The 17,761-nt window shown below is 39.3% G+C and overlaps 1 protein-coding gene across 3 annotated transcripts in view; it reads left to right on the top strand.

The window, feature by feature from the left end:
- Positions 1 to 17,761, top strand: part of LOC140928859 (lipoxygenase homology domain-containing protein 1-like) — a 39,048-nt gene that overhangs the window by 443 nt on the left and 20,844 nt on the right. For 2 of the 3 annotated variants that reach the window (XM_073378665.1, XM_073378663.1), the window contains exons 2-21: positions 1,387 to 1,446; positions 3,171 to 3,319; positions 4,140 to 4,283; positions 5,560 to 5,710; positions 7,989 to 8,036; positions 8,547 to 8,648; positions 9,301 to 9,445; positions 9,838 to 9,943; positions 10,286 to 10,418; positions 11,028 to 11,172; positions 11,426 to 11,531; positions 12,744 to 12,894; positions 13,021 to 13,165; positions 13,377 to 13,482; positions 13,692 to 13,839; positions 14,336 to 14,455; positions 15,700 to 15,810; positions 15,961 to 16,071; positions 16,227 to 16,340; positions 16,907 to 17,051. In XM_073378665.1, coding sequence (XP_073234766.1) covers positions 1,395 to 1,446; positions 3,171 to 3,319; positions 4,140 to 4,283; positions 5,560 to 5,710; positions 7,989 to 8,036; positions 8,547 to 8,648; positions 9,301 to 9,445; positions 9,838 to 9,943; positions 10,286 to 10,418; positions 11,028 to 11,172; positions 11,426 to 11,531; positions 12,744 to 12,894; positions 13,021 to 13,165; positions 13,377 to 13,482; positions 13,692 to 13,839; positions 14,336 to 14,455; positions 15,700 to 15,810; positions 15,961 to 16,071; positions 16,227 to 16,340; positions 16,907 to 17,051 — 2,432 coding nt within the window. In that variant the 5' untranslated portion in view covers positions 1,387 to 1,394. The remainder of the gene's footprint in view (positions 1 to 1,386; positions 1,447 to 3,170; positions 3,320 to 4,139; positions 4,284 to 5,559; positions 5,711 to 7,988; positions 8,037 to 8,546; positions 8,649 to 9,300; positions 9,446 to 9,837; positions 9,944 to 10,285; positions 10,419 to 11,027; positions 11,173 to 11,425; positions 11,532 to 12,743; positions 12,895 to 13,020; positions 13,166 to 13,376; positions 13,483 to 13,691; positions 13,840 to 14,335; positions 14,456 to 15,699; positions 15,811 to 15,960; positions 16,072 to 16,226; positions 16,341 to 16,906; positions 17,052 to 17,761) is intronic. The other variant, XM_073378664.1, reaches the window with a different exon arrangement.

The following is a 17,761-nucleotide window of genomic DNA, read 5'->3' as shown; positions in this document are numbered from 1 at the left end:
ATTAGAGCATGACGAACAAGTTAGGTGTTTAATTTACGGCGCAGAGCGGAGATTTAAAACCGTTAATGACTCATAATTATAATGTTATGACCTCAACACGATTTATCTAGTGATTCTTTAATAAATTGGTAAGTGTAAACGTTAAAAGGCGCAAATATCTTGATATTTTGCTGCATAATTTTGAATTCCTGCAAAACACGGTTTGATCACGAAAGTTCTTTGTGGTGGTTCACTTGAGCGTGTCTCTAACATTGACTCAAAAGGCCCGCAAACTACGCCCTTCTAACATATCTGAAAAAGTTCGAAATCTAGGTTAACGGGAAAATTATCTTTATCCGACACTAAGAGAAGTAGTGCAATGATCGATAGAAACCTGATAGGAGAGTCAAATTGATTTTAACGAAAGGTCACTTTAGGTTAATTCGAACTTTTCAGTTCGTGTGTAGTTTAGAAATCAATACAGGAATAAACGTCACAAGGCAATGTTTGCCCTATACTAACCGTGCCATAGAATTGCTTTTCTATATGTCATGGACGAGGACCATTGTACTTGAGGCGAACTGAATTTATTTGAATGGACTTGGCTAGGATTCACAGCCTTTAGTTCGACGCGCTTTGTCTTCGATCTATTGGTCTTTACTGAGATGCAAAATATATGTTAGGAAAAACATGAGGATTGTTTTGCTTTTATCTTGGATGCTTTACGCAATCAGCTGCCTTAAATTAGACTGTACAAAAAGGGGCAAAATGAAGGAATTTCAAGTTAAAATTTTACAGTGTATATATATTTGACGCGGAAATGTGTCGACAGGGGTATTACTATTCGTACCATTTCGGATGTTCAGATTTCGGGTTCACCACAAAACTATTCAGCTGAAAACGAAAATAATCTAAAACAGGAAAAGTAATTGGACGATTTTTGTTCACTTCTGCTGCAAATATAGTTTTGTAAGCTATAACTGTCATTTACTTAAATTACAGTTCATTCAGGTTGGTCTCATATGACCGATGTTTATGACAATATCCGTCGTGCGAGTTATATTTTGTCACTGAGCAGTACAAAGGCCTCGGAATATAATATTAATTCTTTAATTTGCAAGAGGAAAATTAGAATACAGCTGGCCATATAAATACTAACTATTTTCTCCGGGGCTCGCCGATATGCAAAATACGGCCCATGGTTTGGAGATCTTAGCAGTGCACACTGCCACAGTATTTAAAAACGCAGTGAGATTTTATAGATTAACGCAGGTTATTGCCAATAGTACTGCTGATCAGGTGAAATGTTATATATCTGTATAGATAGTATACTATAATTCTTTTCTTTTGTTCACTTTTCTTGTAGTCAACTAAATTAAAATAATTATGTTTCTTTGTTGTCAACAGAGGAAGCAATGGGGACGGTTTTAGAAGATTCGACGTCCTACACCATTACAACTGTTCCAGGTGCGGAGTAAATTTTCTCTACAGATCAGTAAATAAAAGAATACGATCATTAGAAATTATTCTCTATATAGCTTTACGATATAAAAACAGCATAGCCTAGCTTCGCTAGGAGCAATGTATAATTATAGCGTTATATTAGTGTGTGTTAGGTTTGGGTTTGAAGTTTAGTCGAAAAGTTAACGCTCTTTTCGCTTCTTTCGGGCCATTTCGCGTTATTTTGGCATCGAGTAATTTAAGAGGTATACCTATAACGGATGTTTGTTTAGTTATCCTTCCTGTACCCACTGGAAATATGACAATTAACCCCTTTCTTGGTGGCTTGAAATTTAAGTCGAACCTCAGACCGTTAAGTACTGGCAGGCGACTAATAGGAAATTTCCCATTGAGCTGAAATAAAAAGTAAAAAGTCGTCAACTGATTATAATTTTCTATGACATGAGCCTCAACGAAACTGAGAGCATGAAATCTAATTTTTTATTTTTTTCTCAGGTTTGTTAATTTTAAGTCGAAAGTTTCTTTCCTGATCAAAGCATTGTCAGTATTGAATTGCGGTTGAGGAGCATTTGTTCATTCAACGTTTATAAGCATAGAACTTAGTGTAAAAATTGCTCTAATACTCTTAATTGAAAAGTTCGATTCTTGTTGATTGATATTTGTAAAATATTAAAAAAGCTAGTTTTTTTAAATCTTTTTATTCTGCCGTTTTATTTTATAATTTAGGTGTTTTGAATTAAATGTTTGTTTTGGTTAACTTGTATTTTGAGGCATTCTCGGTAACAGATTGACTCAAATTTATTTATACAAATCATGGATCTTTGGTTAGATACCATAGGGGTTTCCGCCGGATGTAAACAAGTTTTGTTTTTCACTCCTTGAAAATTTGTCAGGAAATATTTGAAAGCAATTCGAGAAAAGCTTTCATTTTCTATGCCATAAAATCAAGGGGAAAGAATTCAGTTCGCACCTCCATTTGCGCATCTTTCAATCGAGTTTATTCTTAACGGAATTCTTTAGAACTAAAAACCGTTATGAGTTGTTAAAGCGAGGTAATTTAACTCCGCAAATAAATTATTTCTGCGGCTTTACCTCCTGTTAAAGCAAACACATATCAACGCGGGGGTACTGGCGAGCTTATTGACAAACAAATCAGAAATTGAAACTTAGACAAAAACCTAGGCTAGTAACTAGGCTTCTTTACCTCGTGGCCAATTTGGGTCACGTGTTTCGTGATTAAACGTCGAACGGTCCGGTAGGAGGGAAACTTTTTGCAAGTGTCTTTTTCCCTGAGGGATTTAGCTTAATTTCAATGGAGATATAGAATTTTTACCGCAGAAACCCTTTAGTAAATGAAAGTTCTCGGAAGTCGTGATAAAATTTGTTCATACACAATTTATGTGAGGGAGTTACAAAGCAACACTTAATGAAAAAAAGATACCTATTTACTCTTGAAAGATCGAGTCATTAATAGTTCAGTTTCCTGAATGTTTTCTTTCATTTTAATTAAAGTGGCAATAGTAGAGTAATTCATGTGGCCCGGGTTGTTCAAACGTTGGATAGCGCTATCCATCGGATAAATCACAATCTACTGGATACGAATTAGGGAAACCAATTGTGCTATCCACTGGGTAGAGATTTATCCGGTGGATAGCGCTATCCGCCTTTTGAACAACTGGGGCCTGATGTATAAAAAAATGTGACCGCTTTAGTACACACGAATGTTTTAGGAGGCGAGCCTCTTGGAATGGAAAATGGTACAATCCCTGATGAAAACATTACTGCTTCTTCCTCTGCAAGCGCTGCTCCGCCACATCTTGGCCGTTTGAATGGCCCGGCATCCTGGTGCACTGGTAAGGCCGATGGCTGTTACTTACAGGTAAGATTAACGTCGATCGTGAAGTCTCATTACTCGCTTTCAAGCAATGCAGCATGTCCTCTTACGTCGGCCGATCAGGGGTTAAGTGAAGTGGTCATTTTTTTGTTCTGATTTTAGTGGACATTAAGGTTGCTTTGCTTTTTCTTGGCTTTGCATATGGTCTTTAGTGGTAAAGACCGCTTTTAGTTCTGTTTTTTCCATATAGTCTCACCTTGTCAAGGTCGTCTTTGCTTTCCATCAAAAGTTAAAGCAGGATTGTTATTTACAACTAGTAATATTTGACACTAAAGCTGCCCCCGCTTGTGTAGCTCTCCGAGATAAAGGCGGATTTTCACACACATCCCATGAATAGGTTAGTGAAAAGCAGGAAACGCAATATTCCATGCACTGATTCAACGTTAAAATCTGTTGAATGTTTTTGTAAAAAACAAATCGACAACTTTGAATGGTCTATACATTTGTCAACCATAGAAATAAAGTCAATATGTTCAAAACTTCGCAGAAAAACCACTTGCCTGCGACTGTTGGTTCCACTTGAGTTTTGTAAATTTCTTTAATCGAATATGGCATGAAGTTGTGTACCTTTGACGTCGGTAAAAAGTATTATCCCCATGGCTTGAAGGGCATCACACTTTCGCTAGCACCTTTTCCGTGCTTTGCTCCATTCTTAGATATCGATTGATGATCTCGGGGATGGGCAGAAAATATCCTGAGGCAAATTTAATTTTATTCCGACTTGTTTAATGGTGTATCTTCTTTTTAACACTATGTATTTACATGAATTTTTTTTTTGCGCTGATCGTGATTTTCATCTTGGTAGGTTGACCTTGGAAGCCTTCATTTGCTGTGCGCGGTTGCAACTCAGGGTAATCCAGGAGGAAACAGAGACTATGTAAAGCGTTACAAACTTCTGTACTCTACAGATAGTTCCAACTGGACAACGTATGAGGAGAACGGGAACAATGTAAGATGGACATATAGGACTGCGATCGACTGGGAAATCCGGATCTTCCGGATTTCACAGTCGAATCCAAAAAAACAATCTTATGCCGGTTTGGATCTGTTTATTCTAATCCATGCTAAAGAAGGATAAGAAAAAACTTTTACCGGGTCCAGTTGCATATAACGTAACGTCGAGCAAAACTGCTAACGTCTAGCTTTAAATAAAAGAGTTTGACCGCCCCATGTAATAGCCTCCCACGCAGGCGATTTAAGGGGAGCTCGTACTTCGAGGGACGAAATACGAGCTCCCCTAAAAAACGCCTGCGCCTACCCATGAAAGGGAATACATGGCAGTCTTGGATTCCGGATTCTATACTCTGGATTCCAGGGGGGGGGGGGGGGGTGGGCAGGCGTGTGGGTTGGGTAACTAATGACTGAGGGACTTAAGATCACCAAGAACCCCTACCCCACCTCCCCTAATCTGTCCTTCCGGGTTGTGCGTGGCTGTTTTCCCAGTTAAAATGGAAGCATTATAAAGTGACTTGCAAAATTGCGCTTTTTTCCTCGTATTTTCTCAGCATATTTAGCGACTTGTAACTTTTAAATGAATAAGAAATGCAATTATGGATGCGTATTTATCTCCTGCGTTCTGTTAAATGTCACAAAAGAGTCGCTAAAAATGAGAAAATAGAGGTGCAGTTTTGGATGGCAGTTGGATGTCGATATACTATACACATATTTGTACTAAAACCATTATAAGGCCTTTCGACGGCTGAATTTGCAGGCTAAACGATCTCACTTTCATGCCTTCATCTTTCGCAGCCTTTTCCAGGTGTGGAGCGCGAAGTAAAGTGACAAAGAAAGGGTGGAAAAGTAGAGAGGGATCGCGCCCCATTTTTACTTCATTCCGCTCCCCACTTTCTGAACGCCTGGAACAGGTTATATCTTCCCTGATTCTAAATTCTTTTTCAAATTTCAATTTTACAATTATACAACAGTACAAGAAAAAATAAAACGCATAGCACAAAGCAAAGGAAGACACTCGACATTGCTGCTTTGATTTTGTCCCCTACAACTAGCCTTGTGAGTTTCTGATGACAAATCACGTGGCTAATATTCATAACAAACTGCATCTTCATACAAGGAATGCTAAATGTTTAAAGCTTAAGCCTATTGTTTCTGTTGTCATTTTAAAATACAATTGGATATGCATGCATGGAATAACTCAACATAAAACATCGATCACCACAACTAAAGTAGACAGGGATCACTGATTTTTGTCGTACTCCACTTTCCAGATCATCGCGGGAAACAAAGATAACGCCAGCGTGCAGAGAAAAGATCTTGAGCAAGAGCTTATCATTCGTTACGTGAGGTTCTGTCCTGTTGATTGGTACTGCTGGCCGTGCATGCGAGTGGAGCTGTACGGAGCTCCGTTGAACATTGGAGGTAAGAGGAAACGGCACGCGTTTGATTTTCCAGTCACCTCGGGTTAAGGTGCAGGGATCCCAGTTGCACTTGAAAGGCGAAGGACTAGATGAATTTTTAAAGTAAGGAAAATTGTTATAAGAACCCCTAGTGGTATCGAGCCGGTAAAGGTCCATTCTCGATCGACTCGTTTAATTTTCGATGATCAGAATATTATGATCAAACGTTTGAGCTACGAGCAGACATCTTGCCAGAAAGCAGTTTGAAAACTAACGTGGACATCTGAGTCCCGTTTTAACGCATGAAATTTTTGTGCAGTGTAGTTGCACTGTTTTTGTAATGAAATCATTGCTCAAGCGGTTGAGCTGTTTATTTCTTAGACTTGAAGGCCTCATTTCTCAGTGTTTTACTTCGGATACCTCTCAGCTGGGGCTTTGCGTCGGACAAAACGATCGATCTTTATAAGTGACTGGGTAATTTAAGCGATGCATGCTACATCGAGCTCACTAAGAAAGAAAAAAGTCGCTTGGACCGTGATGATTCGGACTGTTCTTCAACCCCTGTCATGTCCGTCAACAACACGAGTCGCTCGCCAGCAGTTGTTATACTTCTGTCTTTTCCTGCAAATGATATTTATACATATCACTTCGTATACAGCAGGTATAGCACGACCATTTTCCTCAAATTTAGTGTCTAAAATGATATTAACATTTGCATTAGTTGTTATTCAAATCACGTGTATATCGGCCAGGGTTTCTGGGGATTAAGAAGTACTTGTGTACTCTCTTGATGGTATTCATCACTAACTGTCAGAAATATACAAATTTAACTTCACAGCTAATTTACTTCTTCTATTATCTGTAACGGTGACAAAAAAAGGGAAAGAGTTATCGTGGCTGTTTGAATTTGCTTACCCACTCTAATCCGTGAGTAAATCTCAAGAGACGTACATTGGAGGTAGTTTAATTTGTTTTAATAGTAGTTGGTGACTGAAATTTCGACAATTATTTCTTCGTGCTGGGAGTATCTTCTTGAAATATTTTTCGTTAAGTAACTGTAACATTACCAGCGCATAGTCCATTGTGGAGACATGAGCTTTTTTTTCACACAAACAAAATTCTCAATGCAATCATTTGTGTTGTCACAAGCAATAAATGGTAATCAAAATTGTTTCTCCATTGTTCTAGTGAAGGGGTTCATTTGCATAAATAGAAGACGTTTGACTCGGTTATTGGTTTATTCACCTGAATGATGAATATTACTTTTATTTATTTCTCTTCAGAAAGATAAATGAAACATTTTATTGATATAGCATTTTACACCTTTGTTAAAAGGATCGATCAATTATATTATTGTTGAATGTATTATTTTCGTGAACTGGTCAATTTTAGTTGCGTTCGAAGCTGGAATTTTGAGACACAAACTAACGCGTCTAGAGTACAACTAATTGACCTTTTAGTAAATTTCGGGGCTTTGTTAAAATAAATGACCTGTACAAGGCCAACCTCATCGCATCATCTCTCAGTACCGCAACAGACAAAAACTAGATGGTACCGGAAAAAGAAAATCTGTGAACTCTTTTCGCTCGCAGCATTTCTTAGTGTTTGTACGCTGTACACTGATCTGCTAAGTTATTTGAAAAAGGGAAGACGAAAATGAACTTGTCCACTGAATCTATATATATTTCCTTAAGAGCTGCATACAACACCTTGCAATATAACAGAATATCGTTCACAAATGTCGTTTTATTGTAGTCCAGGTAACAGTAGAGATTATTCTGCCGAAATACATTTCAGAAGGTTATAGCAAACGACAAGATGCTGTCATGCAATTTAGAGCTACGCCCAGGTTTAATTTCCAATTGTTGCTCGTTGTACCTGTGGTATGGCACTGCTTTGGGCGCTTAAGATGCTTTAATCTAAATATCTGCCTTGACTGCTTATCCAATACTTTAAGGGGCGACCTAAAAGTGATGAGAACTATTCGTAGTTGGTTTAACCGATGTTTTGCTACCACTTCAGGGATTAAGTTAAATTAGAGTCATCTTTTATAGTCATCCACATGAAGCAAGTTTTTGGTGCTTTTTAGGTGGGTAGAATTTTCTGGCGAGCAACCCATCTTTATAGGAAATACCCCCATGGTAGGCTCGATTACCAGCCGCTGTTCGGGAAAATGAGCCCACACTCTTTCTCCTTTCGGGGAGGATCAAAGACCGGACCCGGGAGACGGCGGAAATCGAGCCTACCCCCACGGGAGATCGCCCCCCATTCCCTTCCTCACTTCCTTCTTTGTTTTATAGAAAAGATAGGTCATCTTGGATCAGACGAAGGAGGGGGATTTGTTATAGGTAAGTAAAGTAGCCAACAAAAAATGTTAGGGAGCTTGTCATAAGCAACCTCGACGGTGACCGCTACGAAAACATCACTTTAAAAGTGAATTTGCGCTGGCACAAACTTAATCGCACTTATTCCATCTCGTTTAATTCGTCGAATGTTGGCAAATTTTATTGGAAGTGAATTCTAAAGGACTGTATCAAAGTCCAGGGAAGGGAAAAGAAAGTTGTTGTCTTGTTGTCCCGTCCTCGACAAACCATGACATTAGGCACTTTCACGTTGTAGGTCGTGCAACGACGGCAGAGAAATGTACAAAAAAGCGTGGTGCACGTGTGGTTTTGCCAATCCAAACCAATTGCTTTTTTGCCGTTCTCGTTGCCGTCTCCGTCGTCGTTGCTTAAGCTCTCTAACAATAAGTGTTAGGGAGGCGTTTTTGATGTTAACGAATTTCCTCATCACCACTCTATTTTCCAGCATTAACGAATGTTTGCCCTCACTCTAAAAGAAATCTGTTTCTCTCAAAGATAAAGTCATGGTGACGACATATGAAACACAAGTTGATGAAAATGGCGAACCCGGTCTGAATGAAGAGGCAAACGCTTCAAAAAAGACAACTGAAGGCGAAGGTAATTGCTAATAATATTAATCTTCGGAGAATATTTTTTTATCTATTTTTGTATTTCAAGTTCCATTCCGAACAGTTGTTCTAGCAGTATGCAGGAACCTAGTAGTTTTTAAAATGACCTTAACTCGCACAAGTCTCTCAATAGGCTCGACTCACCTGTAAGGTGAACTCCAAATTTTTCCGAGTCGCCTGTGACACTGACTGCCGGATGAAACACTTAAAGGAAATTGTGTACTTTTCAGCCACAGTTTGCCAATTTTGTAACATTAAGCCTGGGTTTACTAAGCCGCGGTACTTGAAATCAAAAGCAGTTTATGGTAAGCGGATTCCAATACTACCATTACCCAACTCTGCCACTGCCAGAAATATTCATTCAGCTGGAATGGTCACGTGATCCGAACCGCCTTGGGCTGTTGCCTTTTGCAGCCTCCTCTACTCTTCTCCGCAGAGGTCTCTTTCTGCAACTAGGAAGTTGGGGAGAGGGAAGCCCAAAGCGCGGGGTGGGGTTGGGGTAGGTACTCACTATTTTTCATTATTGTCATATTTTTGGAATACTAGATGGAAACTTGGAAAACAAACAAAGTATGCGTACGGGCTGTTGAAGGATTGGGAAATCTGCACTAATTTGTCTTTTTTTTTTAACTGCATCCAAGGTCATGATTATATGGTTCACATATATACCGGCAATAAGTGGGGAGCTGGGACCGATGCAAATGTGATGATTACCATATTTGGAAAAGAAGGTGACTCTGGGGAGAGGAAGTTGGACAATGAGAAGAACAACTTTGAAACTGGACAGTAAGGCATCATATTTTCATTTTGATCGAGTTCCCTATCACAGTATCGCATCATCGCATCGATTTGAAAACTCTCTTGAAAGGGGATCAAAACGAAAACGCATACACCGACGCCGACGTGTGTTTGTAACATGCGCATAGAGTTCATCTTACGTCGCTACGCCCAATTCTATCGTTTTCGAACGTTTAAGTCTGGACAGTCGAAAACGCATCAAAACGGTAGTGTGGACGCGAATCGATCGATGCGTTTTCTATGACAACGAGAACCCTTTCTTTTTGGAACGGCATTAGAATGGACAGGGCCTGCCCTTCTTTTAAAGGCTTTTCAATTAAGGAAGCTGGGATAAACCATCATTCTTCATATTTTTACATTTGTCTCACTGTGTTTTTTAGGAAAGATTCCTTCCCAGTTAACTGCACAGGGTCCCTTGGGCGACTAACCAAGATCAGAATTGGACATGACAACACTGGTTTTGGTGCAGCATGGTTTTTAGACAAGGTAATTGGTGTGAATTTCACTTATATCGAAGTAACTCCTCGGAATTAACGTCATCTGTGCTGCCTCAGAATTTCAAACCTCTGTTTCTGAAAACGTCCGAAATTCAACAACAATAACTGTGTATGAACTATTTTACCTAGTCAGTCTAAGTGCTTATCGTTTCTAAATAGTTATGGTATCCGGGGTACTTATAATAACTAGTTTTATATCACATTGTGCCTTGGACAGTTCAGATTACTTTGCTCGTCTCTGTTTAAGACGTGGTATTAAGATTAAACCATTTCACTTTTTTATACTACCTTTTTACAATCAGTTTGTAACGTCCTGTTTTTTTTTTTTTAGGTGATTGTCGAAGATCTCAAGTCAGGAGAGACAGTTGAATTTCCATGCCAACGATGGTTTTCTACAAATGATGATGATGGGCAGATAACACGTGAATTAACTAGAGCAGATGGAAACGATGCCGAGATGACGGGTACTAGAATATGAGAAAGAGAGTATTATCATTAATTTGATCTTATAGGGAAATTTGCTATTTGCTGCGAAAAGTAACTTTGCGATTTCTTCGTTTTATATTCGTGGGGGAATTCGGACGCACGAGAGCGAGAGGGTCCCCTCCTCGCGTGCCTCTCTCGCGCCCGAATTCCTCCTTACCTTTCCCTTTTTAGAGGCCCGTCACGCAGGCTATTTTTATTCCTTCACTTTGTAATTGTTCAAGATCTAGGATGACAAGGCGCGCTAAGTGGGCACAATTAACGTTTGGAGACCAGTCCCACAGGCGTTCTCTCTTCTCTACTTCACTTTAATTTTTTTTTAAAATTCCCTGTCCACTATGATTTTTGTGCCGTTCCCACTGGAACAGCCTGGAACTTGATTATGGCTCACCTACACGCAGTTGTTCACGCAGTTGTTTTGCCACCCTTATTGCGCTGGCTACATGCATCTCTGTGAGTTCTAAGAGTTCATTGGACTGAAACAGCCACAGTGACTTACTAGGGTTTAAGACGGTTATTCGAAATACTTACTGACCAGTAAGTCATACATTTGGATCCTCATGATATATCGTTAAACCGGACTTTTTTAGATCACGATTACCTCGTTCACATCTACACTGGTGACAAGTGGGGAGCTGGGACCGATGCTAACGTCATGATTACCATATTTGGAGAAGATGGTGACTCTGGCGAGAGGAGGTTGGACAACAACAAGAACAACTTTGAAACTGGACAGTAAGGAATCATTGTCTGTGTTCTTTAACAAGGTTTCTTCTGTGAGAATATGAGTTACTTGTAAAAATATTGTAAATAAAAGTGCCCTTTTTCATCATTATAGTAATTAGTCAGGAAATGAAACTTACGGCATTGAATCAGTTTGCTGATTTCCTTGCAACACTAAAAATGTTAAACACCCAAGACTTCTTTTGTAAAGTTAATTAATTATTTTCATTGATACACTCATTTACATTATAATATTTCTTTTTAGGAAAGATTCCTTTACACTGACTTGTGCAACGTCCCTTGGGCGACTGACCAAGGTCAGAATTGGACATGACAACACCGGTTTTGGTGCAGCGTGGTTTTTAGACAAGGTTAGTCCCGTGGTTTTTATTTGTATAGGTAATAGCATGAGTTGTAGTGATATTTGGTATAAATACCACAAGTGATATTTTCCAAAATTGTTATACGTAATTTCACGAGCCGTTAGGCGCGTGAAATTTGAGACAATTTTGAAATATCACGAGTGGTATTTATGCCAAATATCACATACAAATAATGCTATTATTTGTTTATACTACTACCCGCAAAAGGTTTGTAATTTTCACAAGTAGGTGTTTCAAATTAAGCTGAAATACCACTGCTCTAATCCAATCAAATTGCAGTAATTTCTCATGTAGTAGTATAAAAAGTGTAAAATCATTATTAGAGACCTTTGGTGAGAAACGTAAGTGACGTCTTTTTCGAATTTGTGGCATGTTGAGTAAGAAGTAAACCGTATCTTATCATAGACTACACGAAAACTCTTAGGGTTGTCGCTCTGGTGAACGTGTTATCTGTTCCTTCTCTGCTCGCTCGTGTCCTACAATCTCCTGTCCATCACAGATGGAAAGCAAGGGTGGTGCAGTCGCGGTGGTGAGAGCACTCTCCTCCCACCTATGTGGCCCAGGTTCGATCCTGGCGTTGACGCCTATGTGGGTTGAGTTTGTTGTTGGTTCTCTCCTTTGCTGCAAGAGGTTTTCCTGCGGGTACTCCGATCCCCCCCCCCCCCCCGCCCCCCACTCCCTTCAAAAACCGAAACTTCTTAATTCCAGCTCGATTTGAAACTCACGGCCACGTTTAAACGTATGCTTAAGAACTCTTTAGTGCTTCATGGGTAAACGAATTACAATGATTCATGTGTAATACAGCGATTCTTTAACATCGACACAGAATTCTGACAAGAAAACTAATTCCTCGCTTTTCTCTATCCTAGATATGTAAAAAACGGAGTAGAACTTTTTAAATGGTCTCGCAATGATTCCGCTACTTGTTGCTATTTCAAATAAAGATATATACAGCTCTAACGCTCTTTTTTCTCATGTGTTTGAAAAGGTCTTTTTTGAATCAGGATCATCAAAAACTCCTCCAGTCTTTACAATATTAAGTTGTATCGCATGTATCTAAAGTCGCAAATTTTTTAACAGTTTACGAACTGTTAATCCAAGTGAAAATTTCAGATAAGGAAACTGCGTCGTGAAACTCTTTGTCCTGGTATTTTTCATGTTAAATATTTTTCCAGTTAATGAAGGAAACTTTTTTTGCAGGTTGCTGTTGAAGATCCCAAGACAGGAGAAACCGTTGAATTCCCATGCCAGCGGTGGTTTTCCATAAGAGATGATGATGGACAGATTACTCGTGAATTGATCAGAGCAGATGTGCTAGTCGTAGATGATGGGAAGACATCTCCTGTTACAGGTAAAAATACGAAAGCAAAAATGAAGCGATTCACCTTATCCTAAGGTACCTCTACCGTTCGAACATGTACATACATACGTCTTGTATAAGGGAACAGCACTGTGACGTTTTTCCATTCATTATTAGGTCATGATTACATCGCTCACATATATACTGGTGATAAGTGGGGAGCTGGGACCGATGCTAATGTCATGATTACCATATTTGGAGAAGAAGGTGACTCAGGCCAGAGGAGATTGGACAATGACAGCAACAACTTTGAAAATGGACAGTAAGAAATCACATTTTTTATTATGATTAACTGGTACAGCAGTTTGATAATTTGACATTATTGATCAATAAGCCATCCTATTTCTTTCTCTTCCTTGTTATAAATTGTATAAAACACCTAGCATTGTTACAAAGGTCAATCTCTTTGAACATATTAAAAAAATAAAAACAACTTAAATGGATTAAGTCTGTTTATTTATTTTCTCTTTCAGAAAAGATTCTTTCACAGTGTCATGTGCAACGTCTCTTGGGCGACTAACCAAGATCAAAATTGGACATGACAACACCGGTTTCGGCGCAGCATGGTTTTTAGACAAGGTAGAATTTTAACACACCTTTCGTAAATAGAGGAACATTATCTGTAGTAGTTTGTGCAAACTGCAAGTGCGAGATGCCAAGACACTTAAGTATAACGAATGCTTGTCCATGTTTTTCTTAGATGGACAATGCGTCTTCTAGCTTCTTATGTATAAGATTATCCAAGCGAGGAAGGACTTTTCATAAGTGCTTGTGTACCTTTCGTGTAGGTTGTTATCGAAGATTCTAAGACAGGAGAAACAGCTGAATTTCCATGCCAGAGATGGTTTGCCACAAGTGAAGATGATGGAAAGATAATTCGTGATTTGATTAGGCCAGGAGAAGAAGTCAAAGACGACGAAAGAACTGCTGTTCCAGGTAAATGCAATGCAGTGCAATGAATCAAATTGTTAAATGAAATGTAATATGGAAGTGTGAGAGAACAGAATGAATTTCGATGTAAGCCAAAAACTCATTTGCCATTTTATGCCTATTTAAGCCAATACAACTGCAACGAGAAACATTTGCTCTTGAAAAATTATCGGATACTGTACTCTCTTCGCTCGTTGAAGGTAACTCGCCATAACAAGGTATGTTAGACTCCTTCTGTTCGAAATCGCGTGTAGTGCCAATCGCAACACGTTAAGCTTATTTTCTCGAACGTTGTTTTTCACATATGCCGATCATATTGCTAAAATAAGGAAAATCTATGGTCCTGACCCACTTGCATTGAATTCGGCATAATATGAAATGCAAGGTTTGAACAGGGCCTAACGCTGATTACATTTTGAGTGTCTGAAAATTCTAGTATGTTCTACCTAAGAAGCTTTTGTTTTCGGTAGTCTGATATTAACAAAATTATCTTCGTTTATAGGCCAGCAAACTGTAGTTTTGAAAATACGAGACGTGGGACAAGTTGAACCACAGCCAGACCAGGATGGATCCTCTGGCAAAGAGCAGGAGAATGTCCCAACCGATATAACTTATGAGAAAGGTAGATTTGGCGAAAGTATGCTGTGCCAGGCTCTTAGATAATAGGGAAATCGCGAAAATAAAATAGACCTCACCAAGCGAAAATAAAACAGACCAAGCGAAAATAACACGCGCAAGATCTTGGGAAGGGGGCGGCGGCGGGTAAACAAGAAAAATACGCGTCTCGCTCCCCATCTCCCGCGCGTTTTTTCGCATCACTTTCCACGACTTCTGTTCACTTCTATCTTAGAGCCTGGAGCTGGCTATGGCAAAAGGAAAACACAGTCCATTGTATTAGCCACCCTTAAGGAGAGCCAAGAGCGAGAGTTTGAAAGAATGATAGTTGAACGGTACTTTTTTCTTGAAACTAGTAGGAACAATGGATACAGTAGGCGTTGAACGCGTTGAACTAGCACGGTCGCAATTCAAACATCATACTTCTTTTTCCCATCTATTTACTTAACGTTTTTTGCATTTCTTTGTTTATTAGTCTTGGGTTTTGGTATACAAGCGTAAGGTGATGAGTTTCAGTCAGTCCACCTTGATGTCGATGAGGCAAAGCATCTCGTTATGCCTTCAGCTTAAGTTATCTTGGAATCTAATAACAAACTGTTTAGTGATTTTAGAGTAAACTACAGAAAAAAAGTCAACGGACTGCAAAACTCTCGAAACGTTCTAGTCTATCTCTCGTCGACAGGCGTAGAAAGCTAGCTAACTTAATCAGCAAATCTCGATATAATTTCGGTCTTGTTTTGTCATGGCTCTTCATGAAATACCCTTGTTGTGTTCACACCTTGTTTACCTTGTATTTCGCCTTGTCAGACGCCAGTTAGCCGTGTTCGAGTACCGTGCCCTGGCACCCAGTGTGAACGCTGCTCAAGCTGGCTGTCCACATTTGGTGCCCAAGCACAAGTGCCTGGGAACTATCTGGAGCGGGTGTACTTGAAATAAGGGTGTGTTCACGTTAGTGCTCAGTGAATACCGTTCTCTGGCACCGTATTCAGGCACAAAGTGTGAACCCTAAATAATGCTACTCTCGCGTATTCCAATTTGCAGTATAGTACTAAAAGCCTTTATTCAACCTTTATTCAAAAATTTGTAGTCCTGCAACGGGATTGCCATCACGCAAGACGCCTAACTAAATAAAGCTCCTTGCTTTACTCCTCCCAAACATCCATTGTTATGGAAGGGTTTGCATTTTTGCTTGTTCATGCCACTGATGTTGGTCATCCACATATACAATAAAAATTTGCCTTTGTTTCATAGAGGAAGTTGTGGTGAAAACAGACGAGATACAGATTAAACCAGCACCAAAACAAGAAGAACCGACAGTGACGGAACAGGAAAATTTGCCGCAAGAAATAGTCATCGATAAAGGTGATTTTTAGCTGCATAAAGTAACTCGCTATTTAAGCTTCCTGCTTTATTCCACCCAAACATCGATTATTAGAAGATTTTTATTTTTGCTTGTTGCCGCTGCCTTTGGTCATCCACTTGTGCAATAAAAAATTGCCTTCTTTCTTACAGAGGAAGTGTTGGTGAAAACAGACGAGATAAAGATTGAATCACCGCCAGAACAAGAAGAACCGAAGGTAAAGGAAGAAGAAAATTTGCCGCCAGTAATCATCATCAATAAAGGTAAATTTTCGCTGCAGAAAGTTATCACGAAAGCTCCCTGCTTTATTCCACCCAAACATCCATTGTTCAGGAAGGGTTGTAATTTTTGCTTGTTGCCACTGATTTTGGTCATCCACACATGCATGAAAAATTTGCCTTTATTTTTACTGTAACAGAGGAAGTTGTGGTGAAAACAGACGAGATACAGATTGAAGCACCACCAGAAAAAGAGGAACCGACGGCGGTAAAGGAAGAGGAAAATTTGCCACAAGAAATTATCATCGATAAAGGTAATTTTTAGCTACAAAAAGTATCATCAGTGTGATAAAGAAATCTGAACAAGCCAACACAAGCGACAGCTCTTGTCGCGTGAAACCCTGTATAGGTAACCGATTTGTCATTTTAACAGATGTATTTACCCTTGTTAAAATACCACAAGTTTTTATGTTTGAGAAAACAAAAAGAATATTTTCGAAAAGCAAGAGAAAATAGCAAGGGCCTGGGGATGCTTATGGTTTCTCCATCCTTTGATTATTTCAAATCGTTAGAATCTGATTGCCATAACATAACTTTTAACCTTGAATGTAAAAAGGAGAAAAATGTGTAAAGGTCGAGGGTACAGATTACCACTAGTATTAAGATTTCTCAGACGCAAAAGGTATTTGAATGAGAACATCTTGCCAGAAAAATGGAAAAGAAAATCTCTCACTCTTCCAATATGGGATGGTGATTCTAACGTGGTCGAAAGAGAAAATACAGTCTTACTGTATATAAGACGTAAAGGCAAATGCACGTTCTAGTAATGTCTAAAAGCGAACAACACCTCTAATTCATTTGTTAAATGCATTCACTTTAGGTCACGATTACTTGGTTCACATATACACTGGTGACAAGTGGGGAGCTGGGACCGATGCTAACGTCATGATTACCATATTTGGAGAAGATGGTGACTCTGGCGAGAGAAAGTTGGACAACAACAAGAACAACTTTGAAACTGGACAGTAAGGGATTACTTTTTAATCTTAATTTATGCTTTAGACAACAAAATTTGTGTTTTCTTTACACACTTCTCGGAACAAATGTATGCAAAGAGGAATGCCAATTGTAAATAGTTACTCGATCGAAACCACTCGCCCCGAATAGAACTTTCGTTCCTTTTTGGAATTACTTTAAATTTTGGTTAGCACCTTAACTAAACATCAGTTATCTGCGTAAATCCGTGTTCTCTCTAAGAAGGTAGCAAATGCCGTGGAATGGAACAGTATTGGTTCAAGCCTCGTCAATGCAGTGCAGTGGCTAAAAAGCTGATAAAGTGCTTTGTTAAATGTCAATTTTGTTAGCCTTTTTGACATTGAGCGTGCGCAACATTCAACAGCATTCCGACCAAAATTCCGACCAACCTCGTAGGGTGGGTAGGAGAGAACCCTGGGAACGAGGTTGCATTTCGACCATTTGGACCAACTGACCAATAGAAAGGTCCTCTTAACTTACTTAGTCATAATTTGTAAACGAAAAGCAAAGATTGTGCCAGATCAGGGAGGTTTCCGAACATAAAGTGCAGCGCTGTCGTTTTCATCTTTGCTCTTTGCAGGTTTTCATAACCAGTCTGCTCTACTAACTATGGGGTAGAACTAACATGTGCTTATTTCCATTTCAAGTACTCCGAACTTAGCGGACAGGTAGTCCACCAGGACGTTCTTGTAAGAGGTTA

Source organism: Porites lutea, chromosome 2, assembly GCF_958299795.1.
Source record: "Porites lutea chromosome 2, jaPorLute2.1, whole genome shotgun sequence".
NCBI lineage: Eukaryota > Metazoa > Cnidaria > Anthozoa > Scleractinia > Poritidae > Porites > Porites lutea.
The sequence above is the reverse complement of the archived record's forward strand: the minus strand, read 5'-3'. Positions and strand labels throughout refer to the sequence as shown.